At 45.5% G+C, this 22,471-nt stretch overlaps 1 protein-coding gene across 1 annotated transcript in view; it reads right to left on the bottom strand.

The window, feature by feature from the left end:
* MAN1A1 (mannosidase alpha class 1A member 1) overlaps positions 1-22,471 on the bottom strand; it is a 306,505-nt gene that overhangs the window by 155,180 nt on the left and 128,854 nt on the right. Inside the window, exon 4 of the mRNA XM_075340007.1 lies at positions 9,141-9,221. Within this exon, the coding sequence (XP_075196122.1) occupies positions 9,141-9,221 (81 nt within the window). The remainder of the gene's footprint in view (positions 1-9,140; positions 9,222-22,471) is intronic.

Here is a 22,471-nt window from a genome sequence, read left to right as displayed (position 1 = left end):
AATACTGACAGAGGAGGAAACCGAATCAGACCATTGATGGCAGGGAATGGGGAGGGGGTGGCCATGAACAGATCTCTGCCCCCCGCATACCCCACCCACCACACACAGCTTGCAAGATTATAGTGGACAGAAGGAAACATTGAGGATGCAGAGATCAGCTCAACCTGAGCTTCCTGGAGGCTCATGATGAGCAGATCTCTGAGCCTGCGATGTTTCCTCCTCTGCTCATCCTGAGCCTCCTGGTTCATGAGACGTGCAGTACTCCTCTGTGAGCAGGCACAAAGATCTGCTCATCTTGAGCCGCCTGGTTCATGAATAGATGAGCAGAATTTTAACAGTGATAGTGCTGGCAGGGGGCTGCAGGCTGCACTCCCCGATCCCCGGGCGGCACAGTCAGTGTTAAAGGGCTAGCAGGTCACCAAAGGTCATACTGTGGGAACCTGGCAGGAAAAAGGAAGATGTTCAGCAATCACCCCCCGGTTATATTAAAAATAAAAATTCTTTAATCCATATTAAAATACATGAATCCATCCAGGAATTAAAAAATACCACAATACTGACCCTGCAGACAGCGCCTGTGATTGGTTGCAGGCAGATGCAGTCACACAGGCTGGGGGCGCGTCTGACTGCAACCAAATCACATATGCCAGGACGGCCGGTGGGCGTGGAAAGCAGTGCATATGGATGAGCAATGAGCGGCCTAGAAGTGAAAGAGGCCGCGAGAGCAGTTTACAGCTGCGACGAAGCCTCGGTAAGTATGAAGCGCTCGCTATTCTTATTTTCCCTTTATTTTTGTCTAATTTCTCGAGTGCCAGATCCGGATCAAACACCAGGGCCTAGGTCCTGCACCCGGGTATCTTTGAAACCGCATGGATCTGAACTTTTACAGTCCGGGTCCGCTCATCACTAGTCAACAGCTTTTTGCCATGTAATCTGACAGCAGCAATATGTAGGGGCTGAGAGCACGATTCCAGCGATGTGTCACTTCCTGATCTGGTTGCTGTCATTTTGATACAATCACTGTTTTCATTGCTACAGATCTAGCAGTGCTCACAATTCTGAGCCCTGTACAACCCTGCCCACTCCACTGATTGGGAAAAAGCTGCTAATCCATGGTGGGGGTGGGTTACACAGAGCAGTTGACTAGGAGGCACAAGACACCTAGTCTTGTAGTGATAATCTCCTGCTGATAAAACACTGATTTTATTGAAACACAGACTAGTAATTGACACATCGCTCCTACATCATGCTGCTCTCAGGTTACATAGCAAAAACCTGTTGATCCACAGCAGGTGCATTTAATGTGCCGTCTAGCATTATACGCAGCCTGACCAGTTTTCATACTGTGGAGCCCTTAGACAAGGACACGTTTTTGTAACAGATACCCTTACTATGCTATTTTCTCCGATGCCAGTCATTTCAAATAAACATGTTAAAACAACCTTCAGAATATCTGCGAGCAATGAACATTTTGCTGCAATTCTTTCTGTACAGCTCGTAAACAAAATGGATTGTGAAGGGCACATAAACAATAGGGTAAAATCAAAAGAAAAAAAATGCAATTTTTTTCCCCAGTTTCAGCATTTTACAGCTTATTTATTAGATTTTGTTATACAGCATACTCATTGATATGTATGGCTTTTCTGTTATTGTCATATATATTACATCTTGTGAACAGCTGCAGACTAAATTGCCCTATCAACAAACAAAAAAGACCTGATGGCATAGCAAAAGCCTTGTTTTGTAGCAGATCAGAATAGTGAAGGGCACCCAGATCCTTCTCCTAGAATGGGAAAGGCATCTTTCTCCCTCCAGGCCACTGTCAGATATAAGTGGAGCAGCCAAAGAGTATTGCACAAACCAAAAATTATTATGACAGATTTCCTCCACTGATGTTTGGCCAAACAGGAGCATTTTACTGGAGGCCTCTTATTGTCTGTGTACAAGGGCTGGGTTTGGGAAACGTGCAGATCGCTTCCTAGTAAGACTAGCTGCTTCTGTGTTCAACATCGCTGTTAAAGAACTAAAATAATGAGTGAGGAAAAAAAAAAAAAGTGCTTTGCTTGAAGAAGACATGAAAAGCTTATGCAAGTGCTCCATAAATCCCTCCGCCTGTATCCGGAGTGCAGTGGCAACAAAGGCGATTGTAGTAATGAAAGTTTTTGAATAGGAATTGATCCAACACAGTAAAGGAGATTATACTGAGAAACACCAGTTACTTGGTGTTAAGACTAGTGATGAGTGCGCGCACTACCATACTCAGATGCTCGGTACTTGTTAAGAGCAGTCGGACGCGCGGATGGGCCCAACTCGAGCACCCGAATATAATGGAAGTCAATGGGGAACTCAAGCATTTTTCTAGTCCATCTGGAAAAATGCTTGAGTTACCTATTGACTTCATTATACTCGGGTGCTCGAATCGAGCCCATCCGAGTGTCCAACTGCTCGGTATGAGTGCCGAGCATTTGAGCATGGTGTGCTCACTCATCACTAGTTAAAACCACTATACAGCTGCTTAAGTGATAACACAATCACTGTCCAATGGCACAATGGACTGAAGCTAAGGTTGACTTAAAAGGGAACCTGTCACCAGTTTTGGTGACTATAAGCTGCGGCCACCACCACCGGGCTGTTATATACAGCATTCTAAAATGCTGTATATAAGAGCCCAGGCCGCTGTGTAGAATGTAAAAATAATTTTATAATACTTACCTAAATGGTCGCTGTGGTGGAGTTGGGTCATATGGGCGTCTCCATTCTCCGGTACTGGCGCCTACTCTTTCGGCCATCTTTGTCGTCCTTCTTCTGAAGCCGGGGTGCATGTCGCGTCTTACGTCATCCACACTCGCTGACATTGAGGTCCGGCGCAGGCACCTGAGCAGGGCAGATCAAAGTATTGTAGTGTGCCTGCGTGGGCCTGCATGGGACCGGCGAGTGTGTATGACGTAGGACGCATCATGCACACAGGTTTCAGAAAGAGGACAAAGATGGCCGAAAGAGGAAGTGACGGCACCGGAGATACCCATATTACCCAACTTCACCGCAGCAACTGTACAAGTGAACGCTCCTTGCCTAGTAAACCAGCCGCCTCTGAAATAGACTGCAAAAGTGGCGGGTAACCTACACAGCGAGAATAAAATTATAATTCCCTCCATTCTTTAGAAAACAGGATTTTAAAAAGGGGAAAAAAAAAAAAGGTCATTCCATGGTAACTTATGTTACATTCACGAGCCAAACACTGCGTTAATAATGGCTACAGACTGTTCTCTGAAGGCAGGCACAAAAATGAGCGTGTATATTGTACATTGAACTATTCTCATTAGATTTGAACACAGTTTGATTGTTCAACAATACAAATTAAATACAAAATACAACATTACTTGGTAACTTACGTTTCTTTTTGTGTAACATAAGTTACCAAGTAATAATATTGTATTTTGTATTTAATTTGTATTGTTGAACAATCAAACTGTGTTGAAATCTATTGAGAATAGTTGGCTGTACAATATACTGTACATTCACTCATTTATGTGTCTGCCTTCAAAGAAGTCTGAAGCAATTAAGGGGTGCTTCACACACAGCGAGATCGCTGCCGAGATCGCTGCTGAGTCACGCTTTTTGTGACGCAGCAGTGACCTCATTAGCGATCTCGCTGTGTGTGACAATGAGCAGTGATCTGGCCCCTGCTGTGAGATCGCTGCTCGTTACACACAGCCCTGGTTCGTTTTCTTCAAAGCCGCTCTCCCGCTGTGACACACAGATCGCTGTGTGTGACAGCGAGAGAGCGACAAATGAAGCGAGCAGGGAGCAGGAGCCGGCGTCTGACAGCTGAGGTAAGCTTGTAACCAAGATAAACATCGGGTAACCAAGGTGGTTACCCGATATTTACCTTAGTTACCAGCCTCCGCAGCTCTCACGCTGCCTGTGCTGCCGGCTCCGGCTCTCTGCACATGTAGCTGCTGTACACATCGGGTTAATTAACCCGATGTGTACAGCAGCTAGGAGAGCAAGGAGCCAGCGCTAAGCAGTGTGCGCGGCTCCCTGCTCTCTGCACATGTAGCTGCATTACACATCGGGTTAATTAACCCGATGTGTACAGCAGCTAGGAGAGCAAGGAGCCAGCGCTCAGTGTGCGCGGCTCCCTGCTCTCTGCACACAGTGCTGGTAACTAATGTAAACATCGGGTAACCATACCCGATGTTTACCTTAGTTACCAGTCTCCGCAGCTTCCAGTCGGCGGCTCCGTGCAAGCGCAGCGTCGCTTGCACATCGCTGCTGGCTGGGGGCTGTTCAGTGGTCGCTGGTGAGATCTGCCTGTTTGACAGCTCACCAGCGACCATGTAGCGATGCAGCAGCGATCCTGACCAGGTCAGATCGCTGGTCGGATCGCTGCTGCATCGCTAAGTGTGAAGGTACCTTAACTCAATTTTTGGCTTGTGAATGTAACGTAAGTTACCATGGAATGACCCCGAAGAGGATAACTGTAGAGTTGCTTGTTATTGAAAGAGGTGTCCAAAAACACTCGTTCATCATGTATAAAATCATTTTAGGTGAGCATAAAAAAAAAAAAAAAAAGATTGTTTCATTTTTAAAACTTCTGTAATGTAAATGGTAATTACCCATTCAACAAATTGGATTAACAAAAGGGGAAGAGAGGAAATTCAAGTTCAAGCTGTGTGGACAGATTGTAACCTCGAAGACTGCACAATGTTACAATCACTATCCAAACATTTCTCACCCTATGTAAACACTTGTCTGATAGTTTAAACTGTGAATGATGCAACCTATTTCCTCATGTAGATGAACCTTTAGGGCTTGGCCAGGTTTTTCACAGATGAGATAAAAGGAATGTTTCCCCATCTTTTTCAGTGTCTCATCCACTTTCATTGCAGTTTGATCAGACACTGATCAATACCAGACTTTTCTTGGCAATTTTGCACGGACCACTTGGTTCGCAAAAAGTCATGGACATGTGAACGGCCCAAAAGACAGCCATAGATTAAAAGAAAAAAATACAGATAGCAGTTTCTCCATGCAAGTGCTATGTGAGGACGCCTTATTCAGCCACATGCTGTTTTAGGCCCTGTGCGCACTTACCGCTTTTTCCCGCAGATTTCCTGCATGTTTCGCTGCAGAAAATGTTCATAACATCTCTGCAGTGAATGACCAGCAAAACCTATGGAAAAAAAAAAAATCCTGTGCGCACTATGCGGATTTTGACAGCTGAATGTTTTGCTGCGGGATTCCCGCAGCAAAAACAATTGCATGTCACTTCTTTTCCGCACGTCGCTGCGGGATTTCACTCCATTGACTGCCATGTAATCGTGAAATCCCGCAGGGAATAACGCAGGCAGCAATTACTGTGCAGTTCATTGCGTTTTCCTGCGTTATTCCCTGCGGTATTTCGCGGTTTACCTGCGGAAATGTTCATCGCTGCCTGCGGTTTGCAGGGAAGTGATGTCATTACAGGAAGAGGAAGCAAAGCGTAAACACACACACATCACAGACATAGAACACAGACACACATAGAATACACATAGAAAGCAAACGGAAATATATAAAAAAAAAAATCACGTGGGCTCCGCCGTATTTTTACCTTCCAGCCAAGGTAAGCACACGGCGGCGGCCCAGTATTCTCAGGCTGGGGAGGGCGAGGAGCAGGGTTAATGTCCCCCGCCTCCCTCCCCCCTCCCGCAGCTGAGAATATCAGCCGCAGCTGCCCCGGGACTGTCGCATGCGTTATGCGGCAGTACCGGAGTGTCCCCAGCTCTTCTAGATGCTGTGATGCGGTGGCGATCCAGGTAATAAGGAGTTAATGGCGGCAGATCGCCGCCACTAAGTCGAGGCTTGATCATAGCAGCGTCTATGTGACAGCTGACATGATCAACATCCGTAAGTAAAGTGAAAAAACACACACACCGAAAAATCCTTTACTTTAAATAAAACACAAAAAAGCTCCTGGTTCACCCTTTTATTAACCCCACCTGCAACACACAGCTCCGGCGTAATCCACGACCTGCGATGCTTGCATCCAGCCGCGACTGACACAGACACAGGCTGAATGCAGCCTCGCAGCGAGACAGCAGAGGTAACCACAGGTCATTTCCCACGGCCAGTAATTTGAACTCACTGCCGACCGTGAGAAATGCAGAGTGTGCTCACAGGGACTCTGTCTCTCTATCCCTCTATCTAACCTTCTATCTATTTATCTATCTGCTATATAAGGAAATTACTTTTTTTTTTTCTTTCAATGTGCTTTATTGCATTGAATGCATTAAAGCACATGTACCAACCTGCACGCGGCAAAACCGCAGCAATATTGCGGTAAAACCGCAGCAAACCGCATGCGGTTTTCGGGTGCGGTTTGCCGCGGTTTTTTACCACGGGTGCGGTAATCTTTCAGACCCTGCGGAATTTTCTTGAGAAAATTTCATTTTCCAGCGCGCACAGGGCCTTATGGTGAATAACAAAAAATATATACAAATTGTGCCTCCAGAGAGGAAGGAGACTAACTCTAGCGCCACCTATTGGAAGTAGCAATCCTAAAAGTCAAAAGTGGCTTTTTAAACGAGCCTTTTCATAAGACTTTGGCATTCTGATCTGGAAATAAATCCTATTTGCAGACTCTGTTTCGGGGTGATTGCCCCTCATCAGTGCAAAGTGTGGGTATCTGATCTGTATATACACACACACATACATATAGGAGAGGGATATCTCGATTAAATTTCTCGCCAGGTTAGAAAAAAAAAAAAAAAAAAGTGAGCCTTGCGCCTGTATCACCATTTTTCCACTCCCATGCGGTTCAAAAGAAAAGAAAAAAAAAAGTTTGGGATACTCTTAATTACCACTATACATATTTTGTATTGGTTTGCACTGGAGACTGAAAAAACTAATTTTATCCTGTTAATTAACTTATGACAGAGTAGAGTATAGACAAGTGGAGGAAGTTGATAAAAGGGGGGGAACCTACTGAGGTGCTCTACTCCTCAACAACACATGCAGGCTAATGAGAGGTACAATCAGGAATTGCTCTTCAAAATATTATATTTCCCAGTAAGCGTCACACACAAAGGTTTACAGCTTTAATAACAGAATCCACATGAACCACATCTTGTGGCTGAGGTGTCCCTGACATTTTCCTAGAACTGATGCCTGCAATGCTTTTCAAAGCTAAAATGATTTAAGCAGCATTATATATTACGGCGAATACAAAAGACCATTGTCAAAGGTGAACGGCTTCATTCTGAAAGATTATTACACGGTGAAACAATTGCATCCTCATGTGGGTGGATGGCCTAAATGAAATTGCAATAATGGTGAACTCTGATATAATGGAACAATTTTAATTAGAATTTCTAGCGTTTCTTTGTGTTGGTATATTAATTACATTCCCTTCCTATTTTTTCTTGTTTAAAAGAAAAAAAAAAAAAAAAAAAAAAAAAGAAAAAAAAGAGGACAACCCCTTTTAGAGACTTTTTATTTTATTTTATTTTTTTTATTTAAATGCATGCATTCTGAGATTTAGTAAAAATTAAATTAAAATAATTCTGTACAATTTGCCAACTCTGGTCATAAATTGGCTCCGAAAAGGACAGATAAAAGAGTTATAGGCCATCATAGCAGTCTGACTGCCCGAGTCTCCGTTTACCAGTGTGGCAGCCAGCACTAGGTAATACCACACAGACTATGGAGGGAAAATGGTGCAAAACTTTAAACTCAATTACAAAAAGGATTTTTCACTTCAATTACATGCATTTAAGCAGAAAAAAAAACGTCCCCACAGATGAAGAACTCCTTTAATGAGACGTTAAAGGTTGTTCCAAGACTGACACTAACCAGCTATCCCCAGGATAAAAAGTGGGTGTCTGATTGTTGGGGATCCAACTGATTAGAACTGGTGGAGAAAGGTTGAACTTTATGGTGGATGTCTATGTAACCTCTGACGGGAGTAGCGATATGCATGCTTGACTGCCGCTATTCTGAAAGTCTGCGGAGCTGCCAGAGAGCGGTGGATGCTAGACTTCTATACCTTAGTCAGCTTGAATGGAGTGGCAGAGTGCATGCTTGACGACTGTTATAGTCATACAGGGGGCTCTGGACCCCTGTTTTATTGATGGGTGAAGGGTCTTAGCAGTTGTAGACTTAACACCTAGCCGCTCAAGTGCAGATCTTGGGCCAAACGCTCTTGATTGTTGTACCTTTCTGAAATGAAACCAACTTTAAGCAACCTTACGTCAACTGAAAATTAGCGTATTACTCCCCAATATTACAGGGAAACTCTTAACTGATGTAAACCAAAGATTAACTCCTCCAAAATGAAAAAAAAGTTTATTAGTATGCTAAAATCCAAGCAAACAACTAAGTTGCTGTGTAAAATGTACACAAAAGTAACAGTGGAAACAGCTATGGTAGGGGTAAGGGGCAGAGATCAGTGGTGACCTGTGAGGATTAGGGTATAGGCAGTCCAATCACGATAGTAAGATCATGGGCCTAGCCCTACACTGTCCACTGCCTAACAACGGAGGTTAAATCACCCTAATCTGTACAGTGCCCCCGTTCCTTAGCGGCTATCCCTATTAAACTCCAAACCTACAGCTGGTACTGTACCCTCCACCAAAAACCTCAAAGTGCTAGTGCGTGTAAACAAGCAAACCATGTACCACATCCGCTAGGTAAAAAGCTCAATAAGTTAACCCACTGATATTTGATATATGTTTACACACTTATATCTATCCTCATGAGAGGATAAAAACAAGAGTAATTAATTAAGACCATAAAAAGTTAGAATAAAAAATAGCCCTAGACAGGAGACACTTAGCATTATTTGGTACCTCTGTAGAGGTCCATTAAGAATTTCTACCATGCCAAGACATTCCCCTTATGATATTCAACAATGTCCCAATGAGTTCCCCCCCCCCCCTTTGGGGTTCATCAGGAGTAGAAGGACCCTATAACCGGCCACCTGATTGTGTCATTGTCAGAGTTAGGAATGCCCAGGACCTCAATTCCATAAGTCCACATGGGGCACGAGCAGGGGTCCTATATGGCCACCCTTGCTATAGTAAGCAATTACTCCCCAATTTTACAGGGGAACTTTTTTCCTGGAAACGCTTAACTGGGAAAGTAAACAAAATTCTTACCTCTTCTCCAGAAATGTAATATGCGGATAAAAGGCCACCAACAAATCGAATGTTTACTTCAAAGACCGACACCTCAGCATTCTAAAGAAAAGAGAAATACAAGGAATGTTAGAAACACACAGAAGACTACACAGAGATGAACGATTCAACAGAAGTCAAACTCATGTCTCATTATTGAGAATTCAATGAACACTAAAAATTTGCAGCTTGCCATTTACCTCACGCAAAATTTCCTAAAATGGCCACCACCATTTTACACATTGTGGAAGATTATATCAGCGAGAGAAGGCTCACATGACCTTGGGCATGGCTAGGTGGGCTTCACCATAATGTCCTGCATCTAGGATATCACTTGGTAAACCTCAGAAATCAGCCTGTGCGACTATCAGCCTGTAGAAAAACAGAAGCAGGAAGTGCAGCAGCCATTTTGAGGTGAATGTGGCTAGTGAGAGGATGTAACAGCTCACAGCATCATAGTGATTGTACAGTTTATTCAGGGATTTATACCCTTCACTAATAGTGTGCGACAGGACAGCAGTTTAGAATTATTACCGTCGGCGGTTTACCCTGGGCCATTACAGTATATGTTGAGGTCATTGACCTTACCAAGGTTCTTTGCCTCCAACCCTTTTCAAACAGTTTACCGCAGCCATAGGACACCTAAAAGGTGTCCTATACGATTTTTCAAGGCAATTACCGTATTTTTTCAGATTATAAGACGCACTTTTCCTCCCAAAAAAGTTTACCGGGGTAGGGGAGAGGGGTCGCAAGAGGTGGGGAAAATGCTGTGACAGTTTTGCAGGGGTCTGCAGAGGCTATGCAGGGGTCTGCGGCAGCCGTGCGGGGTCTCCGCAGGCTGGTGCAGTTGTGTGGGGTCTCCAGCAGGTAGTGCTGGGGCAGCTGTGCAGGCTCTCTGGCGGCTGGTGCGGCAGTGCAATGTCTTCGAAGGCTGGACTGGTGCTGCAGGGCAGGCGGAGAAAACTTCAAATAATGGCGCCCAGAGTCTGCGTGTGTGCAAACAGAGCTCTCTGCTTACGAACTCATCTGCGCATGCGCTGCCTCCGGCCTATTGATCTTCCAGCAGCAGACTTAAGGAAAATGAAACCCAGAGGTGGAGTTTGCGCAGATGAAATTGCGCAGACTCCACTACAGCCCCAGCACAGCCTACAGTTTCTGGGACACTCACCGCCCCTGCCTCCTGCGACTCCACTACTGCTGCTGCCCCCTCCGATAAAACACCGCTAGATTATAAAATGGACCCCATTTTTTTTTTTCACCTTTTTTTGCTATGAATTTGGGATGAGTCTTATAATATGGTGCGTCTTATAAACCGAAAAATAAGGTGTAGGCTTTGCAGAACTGTATTTGCAGTTGTTTCACCATAAGACAAATTTTAGTGTACATAGGGAAAGACCTGTCAACCACCTCTGGCAGGACTGGGACCTTAAAAGTGAGATATTTGAAACAATAGGTGTTCCAGAAAATACACCTGACCAAAACAGGTTCCCAGGTTCATCATAAATCACAAAATTTTAGTATAGTGGTGAGTTGTGCCAAAGTTTTGATACTTTTCAAACATTTTTATGCCAGAATATTGGCATAAAAGCTTTGATGAATGCAGCTTTATGTGTATTTCCATACAAAATCTAAGATCAATTTAATTGTTTAGCGAATCACAGACTGTTCCATATTTAGCAGAATCTTATTTACCGAATGCAATTTTAAATAAAAGACTCATGAATTTAAAAGTATCATTCTGTACTAAATAGATCCTGTGCTAAAAGACCTCACACAGACATCAGTGTTGCATGTGAAAAACACTGACATCAGAATAAGGCCTTAGATAGCAATAGTATTTACATTGTGCAAAAGAGTCCCAACATCAGTGTGGCGTCAGATTTTACCATCAGTGTTAACTCATCGTTTCATCATCTTTCCCCGGTGTGGCGGAAAGGTGGAGGTGGGGGTTAAGGTTCTCATGATTCTCTTGATTGAAATTCAGAGGTTCTGGCAGTCAATGCAAAACCTGTCTTTATTCAACAAGTTCAAGAAGGATGTGAACCTGCTGAGCAAATCAAGTTTTGCATCAAGAGAACTGGGACTTCTAGGAATTTCATTTCTAAATTTCCAGGTATACAACCTCTATTAGTGGAGTACAGATCACTTGGATATCCTTTTCAATGGTTTATAAAAAAAAAAAAAAACAGCTGTCCATTTTTCACGAACCCATAGGCTTGCATTAGCGAGTTTTAGTCCAACACTCATATCATCAGACAAGTCTTCATGATTGTCATATCTTTAAACTCGTCAACAGCTGGATATTGACTAAAAGGGCCACTTAATATGGTGGTTATGGTGGTCTCCTAAAAAGAGCCACTCCTTGACTAGATCCTTTCCGGAGGGATATCTGGCTATTTTCTGTGTCGAGACTCCTAACAGAGGCTCCACGGACCTTTTTGATTTGCATTTCTAAATTTCCAGGTATACAACCTCTATCAGTCGAGTACAGATCACTTGGATATCCTTTTCAATGGTTTATGAAAAACAGCTGTCCATTTTTCGCGAATACATAGGCTTGTATTAGCGAGTTTTAGTCCAACACTCAGACAAGTCTTCACGATTGTTTTTTAGGAACACTTGGTCCAAGGGAAAAAAAAAAAAAAATTAAAAAAAAAACTGGACATGTGAACTCTCATCTATGGAAAACACAGCACTCATACGAGTAAAATTGGAATCTGAATGAGCCCTTAGAACAGAGGTGGCGAACCTCCGGCCCGCAGGCCGTATGCGGCCCCCGATAACCTTTTATGCGGCCCCTGGGCACATTCCTAGAGACTGCAGTACTCGGGCGGCAGCTGCGGTCTAGTCGGCTGCTAGCCCTTTAAATCACCATGTGTGATGCACATACCATTAGGTCCTCAGCCTGCTGGCCTGTGCCAGCCTGCTGAGAACGTACTTTGTGGTTGGGGTAAGCGTGAGATGTGGTGCACTCCTGTCCCACAGAAGAAGAGGAAGCATCAGGTTTACTGGCCTCCCTTTTGTAGATGCCTCCCGCGGTGCTGTGTGACTCCTGCCTCCCACCGTGCTGTGAGCCCTCCACTCGGTGCTGTGTACCCCCTAGTACTGTGAACATCCACCAGTGCTATGTGCCACCCTCCCAGTGCTGTCTGTGCCCTCTTGGTGATTTCCGAGCCCCAAATCCTCCTGTGATGTATATATGCCCCAGCCCCTCCTGTGATGCATATATGCCCCCAGCCCCTCCTGTGATGCATATATGCCCCCAGCCCCTCCTGTGATGCATATATGCCACCAGCCCCTCCTGTGATGCATATATGCCACCAGCCCCTCCTGTGATGCATATATGCCACCAGCCCCTCCTGTGATGCATATATGCCACCAGCCCCTCCTGTGATGCATATATGCCACCAGCCCCTCCTGTGATGCATATATGCCACCAGCCCCTCCTGTGATGCATATATGCCACCAGCCCCTCCTGTGATGCATATATGCCACCAGCCCCTCCTGTGATGCATATATGCCCCCAGCCACTCCTGTGATGCATATATGCCCCCAGCCCCTCCTGTGATGCATATATGCCCCCAGCCCCTCCTGTGATGCATATATGCCCCCAGCCCCTCCTGTGATGCATATATGCCACCAGCCCCTCCTGTGATGCATATATGCCACCAGCCCCTCCTGTGATGCATATATGCCACCAGCCCCTCCTGTGATGCATATATGCCACCAGCCCCTCCTGTGATGCATATATGCCACCAGCCCCTCCTGTGATGCATATATGCCACCAGCCCCTCCTGTGATTTATATATGCCACCAGCCCCTCCTGTGATGCATATATGCCCCCAGCCCCTCCTGTGATGCATATATGCCACCAGCCCCTCCTGTGATGCATATATGCCCCCAGCCCCTCCTGTGATGCATATATGCCCCCAGCCCCTCCTGTGATGCATATATGCCACCAGCCCCTCCTGTGATGCATATATGCCACCAGCCCCTCCTGTGATGCATATATGCCACCAGCCCCTCCTGTGATGCATATATGCCACCAGCCCCTCCTGTGATGCATATATGCCACCAGCCCCTCCTGTGATGCATATATGCCACCAGCCCCTCCTGTGATGTATATATGCCACCAGCCCCTCCTGATGTATATATGCCACCAGCCCCTCCTGTGATGCATATATGCCACCAGCCCCTCCTGTGATGTATATATGCCACCAGCCCCTCCTGTGATGTATATATGCCCCCAGCCCCTCCTGTGATGCATATATGCCCCAGCCCCTCCTGTGATGCATATATGCCCCCAGCCCCTCCTGTGATGCATATATGCCCCCAGCCCCTCCTGTGATGCATATATGCCACCAGCCCCTCCTGTGATGCATATATGCCACCAGCCCCTCCTGTGATGCATATATGCCACCAGCCCCTCCTGTGATGCATATATGCCACCAGCCCCTCCTGTGATGCATATATGCCACCAGCCCCTCCTGTGATGTATATATGCCACCAGCCCCTCCTGTGATGCATATATGCCACCAGCCCCTCCTGTGATGCATATATGCCACCAGCCCCTCCTGTGATGTATATATGCCACCAGCCCCTCCTGTGATTTATATATGCCACCAGCCCCTCCTGTGATTTATATATGCCACCAGCCCCTCCTGTGATTTATATATGCCACCAGCCCCTCCTGTGATGTATATATGCCACCAGCCCCTCCTGTGATGTATATATGCCACCAGCCCCTCCTGTGATGTGCCTCCAGTGTCTCCTATGTGGTGTATATGATTTACCAATCTGTTGACTGCGCTCCAGACCGAGACAAACCTGGAAAAGCAGTTGTGAGAAGTAACATGATCAATATCGCCGAACATCATAGCCGCATCAAAGAGTTAATTTTCGGGTTATCATCCATACTGACTGATGTATTATTGCACAAACAGTAAGCAATGCGTTTTCAAGATGTATGCTGAATACATTCATGTTTCAATGAAAATCAATAAAAAAATAATTGGTTAAAAAAAAAAAAATAGCCGCATCAAAGAAGCAGTTCCAGCCACCACAATAGGGGTGTAGGGGTGAGTTAATTAATTGACAAGATATATGAGGGTAATTTTTAAGCTGATTATTTGGTGCGGCTCCCGAAGGCTGGTAGAAATTTCCAAATGGCCCCCACAAAAGGTTCCCCACCCCTGCCTTAGAACATAGATCCATCATGTCAAGTGTTCATTTTCACTTCTGTTTGGGAAATGCCAGCATACCAAGCATCTTTACATTGTGAAGTCTGACCAAAATTGGCAATTTACTATAATCCTGAAACCTATTGTTTTTAAAACTGGAGATAAATTAGGAGGATAATACATATACAGAGTTAATTGAAATCTATTGAAGATTAAACAAACAGAATACAAAGCTTTGGCACACTTCTGTAGCCTTAAAATGGACACTGAATTCTTAAAATAAAGAAAAGATAACTCTACAATTAACTATCGCTTAACAAATCTTAAAGTGAAATGAGAAAAGGCTGAAATACAATTACCTAGAAAGAGGCAAGTTTGATTCTGGTACAACTGGGTGGCCCGATAATGAAAATATACTCAATTACAAAGACATGAAATATTAATGTGTTCCAATTAAAATATGCACATATCAATTTACACTAGATTTCCTTACAAAACCGCTTTTGAAATCAAATTGTATTTAAAGAAGAAAGCTACATTGTAAAACAAGATTAAGCGATAAAGGAACAAACAGAATGCAGTCAGGCTTGAACAATGGGCAAGGTTCCCAAATAATTAAAGAATATATTACAATAAATAAAATTGGTTTTATTAGTGCATTTGATTAACAGATTCCATGCATGGTCCATATAGACCCTCTGACGAGTTTCCGGCACTAAGCCTAACTCAAAGAGAATCTTTACAATTAAAGCACATGTAGCACCGGAAAGGGGTCTGAGGGTCCGATATGGACCATGCATGGAAGCTTAAATTAAATGCACGACTTATGAAAAACAGTTTTTAACTTGATCTTGGAAATGCCAGCTTGTCTTCATTTTCTACTGGTATGTATACAACTGTTGGCCAGCAGCGGAGCAGCACTCCTTACTTCCAGTGAAAAGGTTACAACAGTTGGCCAGCAGCGGAGCAGCACTCCTTACTTCCAGTGAAGAGGTTACAACTGTTGGCCAGCAGCGGAGCAGCACTCCTTACTTCCAGTGAAGAGGTTACAACTGTTGGCCAGCAGCGGAGCAGCACTCCTTACTTCCAGTGAAAAGGTTACAACTGTTGGCCAGCAGCGGAGCAGCACTCCTTACTTCCAGTGAAAAGGTTACAACTGTTGGCCAGCAGCGGAGCAGCACTCCTTACTTCCAGTGAAGAGGTTACAACTGTTGGCCAGCAGCGGAGCAGCACTCCTTACTTCCAGTGAAGAGGTTACAACTGTTGGCCAGCAGCGGAGCAGCACTCCTTACTTCCAGTGAAGAGGTTGCTAAAATTAGTGTTCAGTCCAGACTTCAAAAACCTTTCTTACTGTACAATAAATACAAATGTAAGCAAGTGTCAAGCTGACCGCCGCTTGGGCACCACAACAATGGCTGGCTGCTTTTCAAAATTTTTATACACAAGCTTTAACCCCTTCAGCCCCAGCCTGTTTTCACCTGGATGACCAGGCAATTTTTTGTAATTCTGACCAATGGCACTTTATGAGGTTATAACTCTGGAACGCTTCAACGGATCCCGGTGATTCTGAGATTGTTTTTTCGTGACATATTGGGCTTCATGATAGTGGTAAATTTAGGACAAATTTTTTTGCGTTTATTTGTATATAACAAAAAAAAATGGAAATTTGGCGAAAATTTTGAAAATGATGCAATTTGCTCTTAATCCAGTGAGACATATAACACAAAATAATAAATAACATTTCCCACATGTCTATTTTACATCAGCACAATTTGTTTTTGGTTTTTTTTTAGGGACCACATCACATTTGAATTGATTTTGAGAGGTCTACATGACACAAAACACCCAAAAGTGACACCATTCCAAAAACTGCACCCCTCAGGCTACTCAAAACCACATTCAAGAAGGTTCTTAAAACCCTTCAGGTGCTTCACAGGAACTAAAGCAATGTGGAAGGAAAAAAAACAAAAATGAACATTTTACTTGTTGCAACAACAAAAAATGTTAATTTAGCCTCAAATATTACATTTTTACAAGGGTAGCAGGATTAAATGGACCCCAAAATTTGTTGGGCAATTTTTTTCTAAGCACACATACCTCATATGTGGCGAAAAATCACTGTTTGGGCGCACGGCAAGACTCGGAAGGGAAGGAGTTTCATTTGACTTTTTGAACGGAAAATTAGCTGGCATCATTAGCCGCACCATGTTGCGTTTGGAGAGCCTCTGATGTGCCGAAACAGTGGAGCTCCCCCACATGTGACCCCATTTTGGAAACTAGACCCCCCCATGACATATAAAAAAAAAAAAAAAAAAAATCAGGACGCATGCACGGATGTGCTGCAAAAAAGGGAGTGGGGGACAAGTTGGGATGGAAAAAAGAAGTCCTGTCCAAAGTAGAGTACAGCTGCAGGACGCTTGCTGATCAGGTACCTAATTGTTCAAGTTTTGTCTTTTTTTTTTTATTTGGGGTGCACAAAAAAGCAAAAACTCAAGCAATTACGTACCTGATCAGCCACTCATGTAGCTGATCAGCGCTTGGAGGCAAGCAGGTAGGAGGGGGAGGGGGGGGTTGGGGGGTGTAGAGGGAGTGGGAGGTGGGATTGGGGATAGTTAGAAAAGAGCCACAAACAATACTTACAACATGGATCAGAACAGCTGCAGGAAAGCAGTATCCCGTTCTCGGACTGCAGGGAAGCAGTATCATCAGGGGGTTGGTTGTTACTAACCACAGAGTGGAGGAGAGAGGTAGCAGCAAAGGGCAGCTCCAGCGTTACACTGAATTACAGGCAGTATGAGGATATGAAACAGCATTGTGCATCTCAACCTTATAGTTTATGAGAGCAGGGCGAGTAAAAAAATGTTTTACTTATCTCCCTGTAGTATCCCTTAAAAGGGATTTGTCCACTGAAACCTCAGCTTAATCAGTTCAGGGCCCTATAGAAAACAAAAACCATCTCTACTTGCCCTCAGCAGTGGCAATGTTCTAGTGAGATTGGCACGGCTATTCCTGGTAGGTAATGCAACATGTGTGGCAATCCTCCATCTACTCTTTACTGTAGCGTAAGCGCGGGGAACTTGACAAACACGTGTGCCTCCCGGATATAAATTCTTGAACACATGGATTTGTGATATTAATCAATCAGCAGATCTAGATGGTCGTTGTGCAATAAATCACCTATGGGACCATCATGATAAGTTTTTTGCTATATCTGATTGCAGTGGGTGTCTATTCCCATCTAGATAGTCAGATGGATACAACACTTAACATGTTATAACCAACATTAGACAGCCCAACCTAGATATTTAGGATACTGTTCCTAGACAGGACTTAGCCTGACTGACCTGCTGCTGTTAAACGTGCATTTCGCTATCACAATAAATTTTGTACGGCACGACTTTAACGGTTAGTGGTGCTCTCTATAGGGAACTATAGGTTACATTTTCAACTAGACTTAATAGAAGTTACATTTTAAGTTAAACCCCAACATTTGAACTGTGACATAATCCCCTTTAGTTTGATTGGAGACCATTAGTTATCATTGACCCTGTGAAACATTTATGGTTGTACCCTGTGACCGCTAATGCTGATCGGCCTCAGAATGGTTGTCTACTGATGGATTATTGATGAGTGGGAGACTGATCAAAAAGGTCTCATTCCCTACCGAGAATAGAGACACTAAGGCGGGCTTTGCACACTACGATATCGCAGGTGCGATGTCGGTGGGGTCAAATTGAAAATGACGCACTTCCGGCATTGCATGCGACATCGTAGTGTGTAAAGGCTCGATGATACGATTAACGAGCGCAAAAGCGTCGTAATTGTATCATCGGTGCAGCATCGGCGTAATCCATAATTACGCTGACGCGACAGTCCGATGTTGTTCCTCGCTCCTGCGGCAGCACACATCACTGTGTGTGAAGCCGCAGGAGTGAGGAACATCTCCTACCGGCGTCACTGAAGCTTCCGTAGGATATGCGGAAGGAAGGAGGTGGGCGGGATGTTTACATCCCACTCATCTCCGCCCCTCCGCTCTTATTGGCCGCCTGCCGTGTGACGTCGCAGTGACGCCGCACGACCCGCCCCCTTAACAAGGAGGCGGGTCGCCGGCCAGAGCGACGGTCGCAGGGCAGGTGAGTCCATGTGAAGCTGCCGTAGCGATAATGTTATCACAAGGATATCGCTGCTGCGACGGGGGCGGGGACTATCGCGCTCGGCATCGCAGCATTGGCCTGCGCTGTCGCAGCGTGCAAAGTACCCCTAACACCGCTAGAAAGGTATCACTGCGGGAGGAGAGAACACATTCTTTTTTTATTCTATGGAGCCTAGAAGTCATTGAGCAGGGGTTATATAGTGGACAATGCCTTTAAACCTTTATTACTCTACTAGAAGGTGGCCCGATTCTACGCATCGGGTATTCTAGAATTTACGTATTGTGTAGTTAATGTATGATTTTTGTTATATATATATATATATATATATATATATATATATGTTGTTGTGTGTAGTTACCAAGTGTTTGTGTAGGGCGCTGTACATGTTCTGGGTGTTGTCTGGGTGTGGCGGGGGGTGAGAGCGGTGTTGTTTGTGTGTTGCGTTGTGTGTGTTGCGTTGTTTGTGGAGCGCTGTGTGTCTGCAGCGTTGTATGTGTGTTGCGCGGTTTGTGTGGGTGTGGGGGGTGTGTGTGTTTTGGTGGGAGGTATGTTTTGTGCAATGTGTGTGTTGTGCGGCATGTGCGTATATTTGTGTGTGCCGCGGTGTTTGTGTGTTGGGTGTGTGTGCGGCGTTGTCTGTGTGTGTGGGTGTCTGTGTAGGGCGGTGTTTGTGGTTCCCAGTGTGTGTGTGATGTGTTGTGCAGTGCGTGTGTGGCGGTGTGTGTGTGTGTGTGTTTTGGGGGGAGGTGCGCACCTCCCATCGTCCTCCATCCCCCATGCTGCGCACCCCCCATCGTGCTCCATCCCCCATGCTGCGCACCCCCCATCGTGCTCCATCCCCCATGCTGCGCACCCCCCATCGTGCTCCATCCCCCATGCTGCGCACCCCCCATCGTGCTCCATCCCCCATGCTGCGCACCCCCCATCGTGCTCCATCCCCCATGCTGCGCACCCCCCATCGTGCTCCATCCCCCATGCTGCGCACCCCCCATCGTGCTCCATCCCCCTCCGGTGGGAGGTCCCAGCAGCTGTGCTGCACGCCGTGCTCCTCTGCTTTCTACCGACACGCACACACCCGATCGCATACACGCACACACCCGATCGCATACACGCACACACCCGATCGCATACACGCACACACCCGATCGCATACACGCACACACCCGATCGCATACACGCACACACCCGATCGCATACACGCACACACCCGATCGCATACACGCACACACCCGATCGCATACACGCACACACCCGATCGCATACACGCACACACCCGATCGCATACACGCACACACCCGATCGCATACACGCACACACCCACACACTGACGATACCGCACATACACACTCACAACATCCGGAGATACCACATGCTTCTGGCCATGTGATCCTCCGGCAGGTCCTGGAAGATCACTGCACGCACAGGATCGCCGCCGAGAAGCAAGCGATATCACGGGATGTTGTGAGTGTGTGGATGCGATCTGATGTGTGTGTGAGGTGTGTGTGAGAGTGCGTGTGTGTGTGTTCCGCCGCTGCAGGACCTTTATGCACTCACCTGGGAGCCGGTGTACGCTGGTAACCATGCTAGACAATATTACATGGTTACCAGCGTACCCCGCCCCCCGCTTGCACGGGAGCCCACACCAGCGTACGCCGTCAACCCCAGCAATGCGAGAGTATGTGTCGGCTTGGTTGGCGGCGTACGCTGATGTGGGCTCCCGGGGGTACAGCACTCACCTGGGAATCGGGTCTCCGTGTCGTTTCGGGGAATGCGTGCAGGGGGCGGGGCCAGAGCGAGCGTGCAATGCGTGAGGGGGGGCGGGGCATAGCAGAGTTGCTAATGCGTGCAGGGTGCCGGGGCGAGAGGCCAATCCGTGTGGGGGGCGGATCCTGGGCGAGCGGGCAATCCGTGCGGGGGGGGGGGGGGGGCAGAGCCGAGGCGAGCGGCCAATCTGCTGTTTGTCCGTCTTGCTCCAAAATTGTGTCCTTACGGTGACAGACTGACAGACAGACAGAGACAGACAGAATAAGGCAATTATATATATAGATTATCTCTAAAATTACACTATTAGGCCTAAAGGGTACTTTACACACTGCGACATCGCTAGCGATCTCGTTAGCGATGTGAAATTCTAGATCGCAAGTGCGATCTTTCGAGGTCGCACATAGGTCATTTTACGCATGTGCGATCTCAAAAGATCGCACTTGCGATCTAGAATTTAACATTGCTAACGAGATCGCTAGCGATGTCGCAGTGTGTAAAGTACCCTTAAGACACACGGCATGAAAATCGGAGCGAGTGGAGTACGATAAAACATCGCATTCCACTCGGACCAATATTAGCCTGTGTGTCTGCACACATGAGCGATTATTTTCTCAGCCCTAATCGGACTGAGAAAACAATCGCAGCATGCTGCGGGTGCAATGCGATCCTTGTTTCTCTAGCACCCATTCAAGTCTATGGGGCGAGAGAAAAATCTGTCAGTGCAGAGCGAGAATGGCAATAGCCGGCTACAGAGGAGAGAGGGAGATACATCCCTCCCTCCCCTCTGCAGCGCCGGCCCGTCCCCCGCAGCCGTGGTCCGATCGCAATGTCAGACCTCAGTCGCAGTGACACTCTGCTCCCGCTGTGCTGCCAGCATGAGCAGAGTGTCATGCGAGGATTGCAGTAGTCCCCCAAGTGGCCCCCGGCCTTAGTATTGCTCAATGCGATATTCAATTATTTAAATCTAGTGCCCTAATGATATCCCTGGATTGCTCTAAAAGTGTAGTATGGAAGTATAGAACTACTGTAATAAAATTAACCCAGCAATACCCAATCCATTTGGTTTCTAAGGAATATACCACTAGAGGTGAATCAGACACCACACAATTGTGCCATTATTCAGTAGACTTCATGAAGCCAGAAAGCATTGCCCACATACTCATGCCCAATATTTTGTAGTTCAAATAAGAGAAAACTTCTCCAAACTTTGTAAAAAGTACAATCATACAACAAACTTTAAAAAAAAGTAAAACGGTCACTGGGAACCTTTGATTTAGAAGCACTCAATGATATATTTAAAGTGTTTATTCTGCCGAAAGTTAATTTTAAACCCTGAGCTGTAAGCTACCGAGGTGCCACAAGCACTGCAGCAATCCCTCCGGTACAGCTTCAAAGAGTTCTCCTACTTTGCTCACCTAGTCTTTAGGAAATATTAAAATCTAACCCAGATGAACAACAGGGGATCTCAATCAAGCTTTTGGAATAGCACCGAAACACAGACAAGTCGTATTTCAAAGTGAAGACCCAAGTAAAACTGCTACTGAAATGTATCTATTCACACTACTGCCATGGCTCCAGTTTAGAAAGTCAAGACTAGAGTTGAGCGAGTACCTGTTACTACTCGCTCTACTCCTAACGAGTACTGTCTAATACTCGCATATTCGTTCCGAATAGCGTGTGTAATGAAAGTCAATGGGGAAAAAAAAAAAATCGGAAAGTAACGAGTAACCTGAATGCCGTACTATTCGCTACTCGCATAAATAGTACGGCATTCAAGTTACTCGTTACTTTACGAGTCTTCCACATTGACTTGCATGGCACACGCTATTCGGAATGAATACGCGAGTATTAGACAGTACTCGTTATGAGTATAGCAAGGTACTTGCTCAACTCTAGTCAAGACCACTGCACATGGATCCATTTTTCCACAAAAAGTAATATTAATCCTTTCGCTCCCAGGCAATTTTTTATTTTTTCTTCCCCTTCTTGCTAGAGCCATAACTTTTTTTTTATTTTTCTATCCATATATCTACATGAAAGTTAGTTTATTTGAGGGACGAGTTGCACTTTTGAATGACACCATTCATTCTGCCCCATATCTCCCTGAAAAACAGAAAAAAAAAATTCCAAGTGCAGTGCGATTGCAATAAAAGTGCAATTGTACGACTGAGTTTATTTTATTTACCGTGTTCACTATAAGGTATGTGACATATCA

Source organism: Anomaloglossus baeobatrachus, chromosome 3 (assembly GCF_048569485.1).
Source record: "Anomaloglossus baeobatrachus isolate aAnoBae1 chromosome 3, aAnoBae1.hap1, whole genome shotgun sequence".
In the NCBI taxonomy this organism is placed as follows: Eukaryota; Metazoa; Chordata; class Amphibia; order Anura; family Aromobatidae; genus Anomaloglossus; species Anomaloglossus baeobatrachus.
The sequence above is the reverse complement of the archived record's forward strand: the minus strand, read 5'-3'. Positions and strand labels throughout refer to the sequence as shown.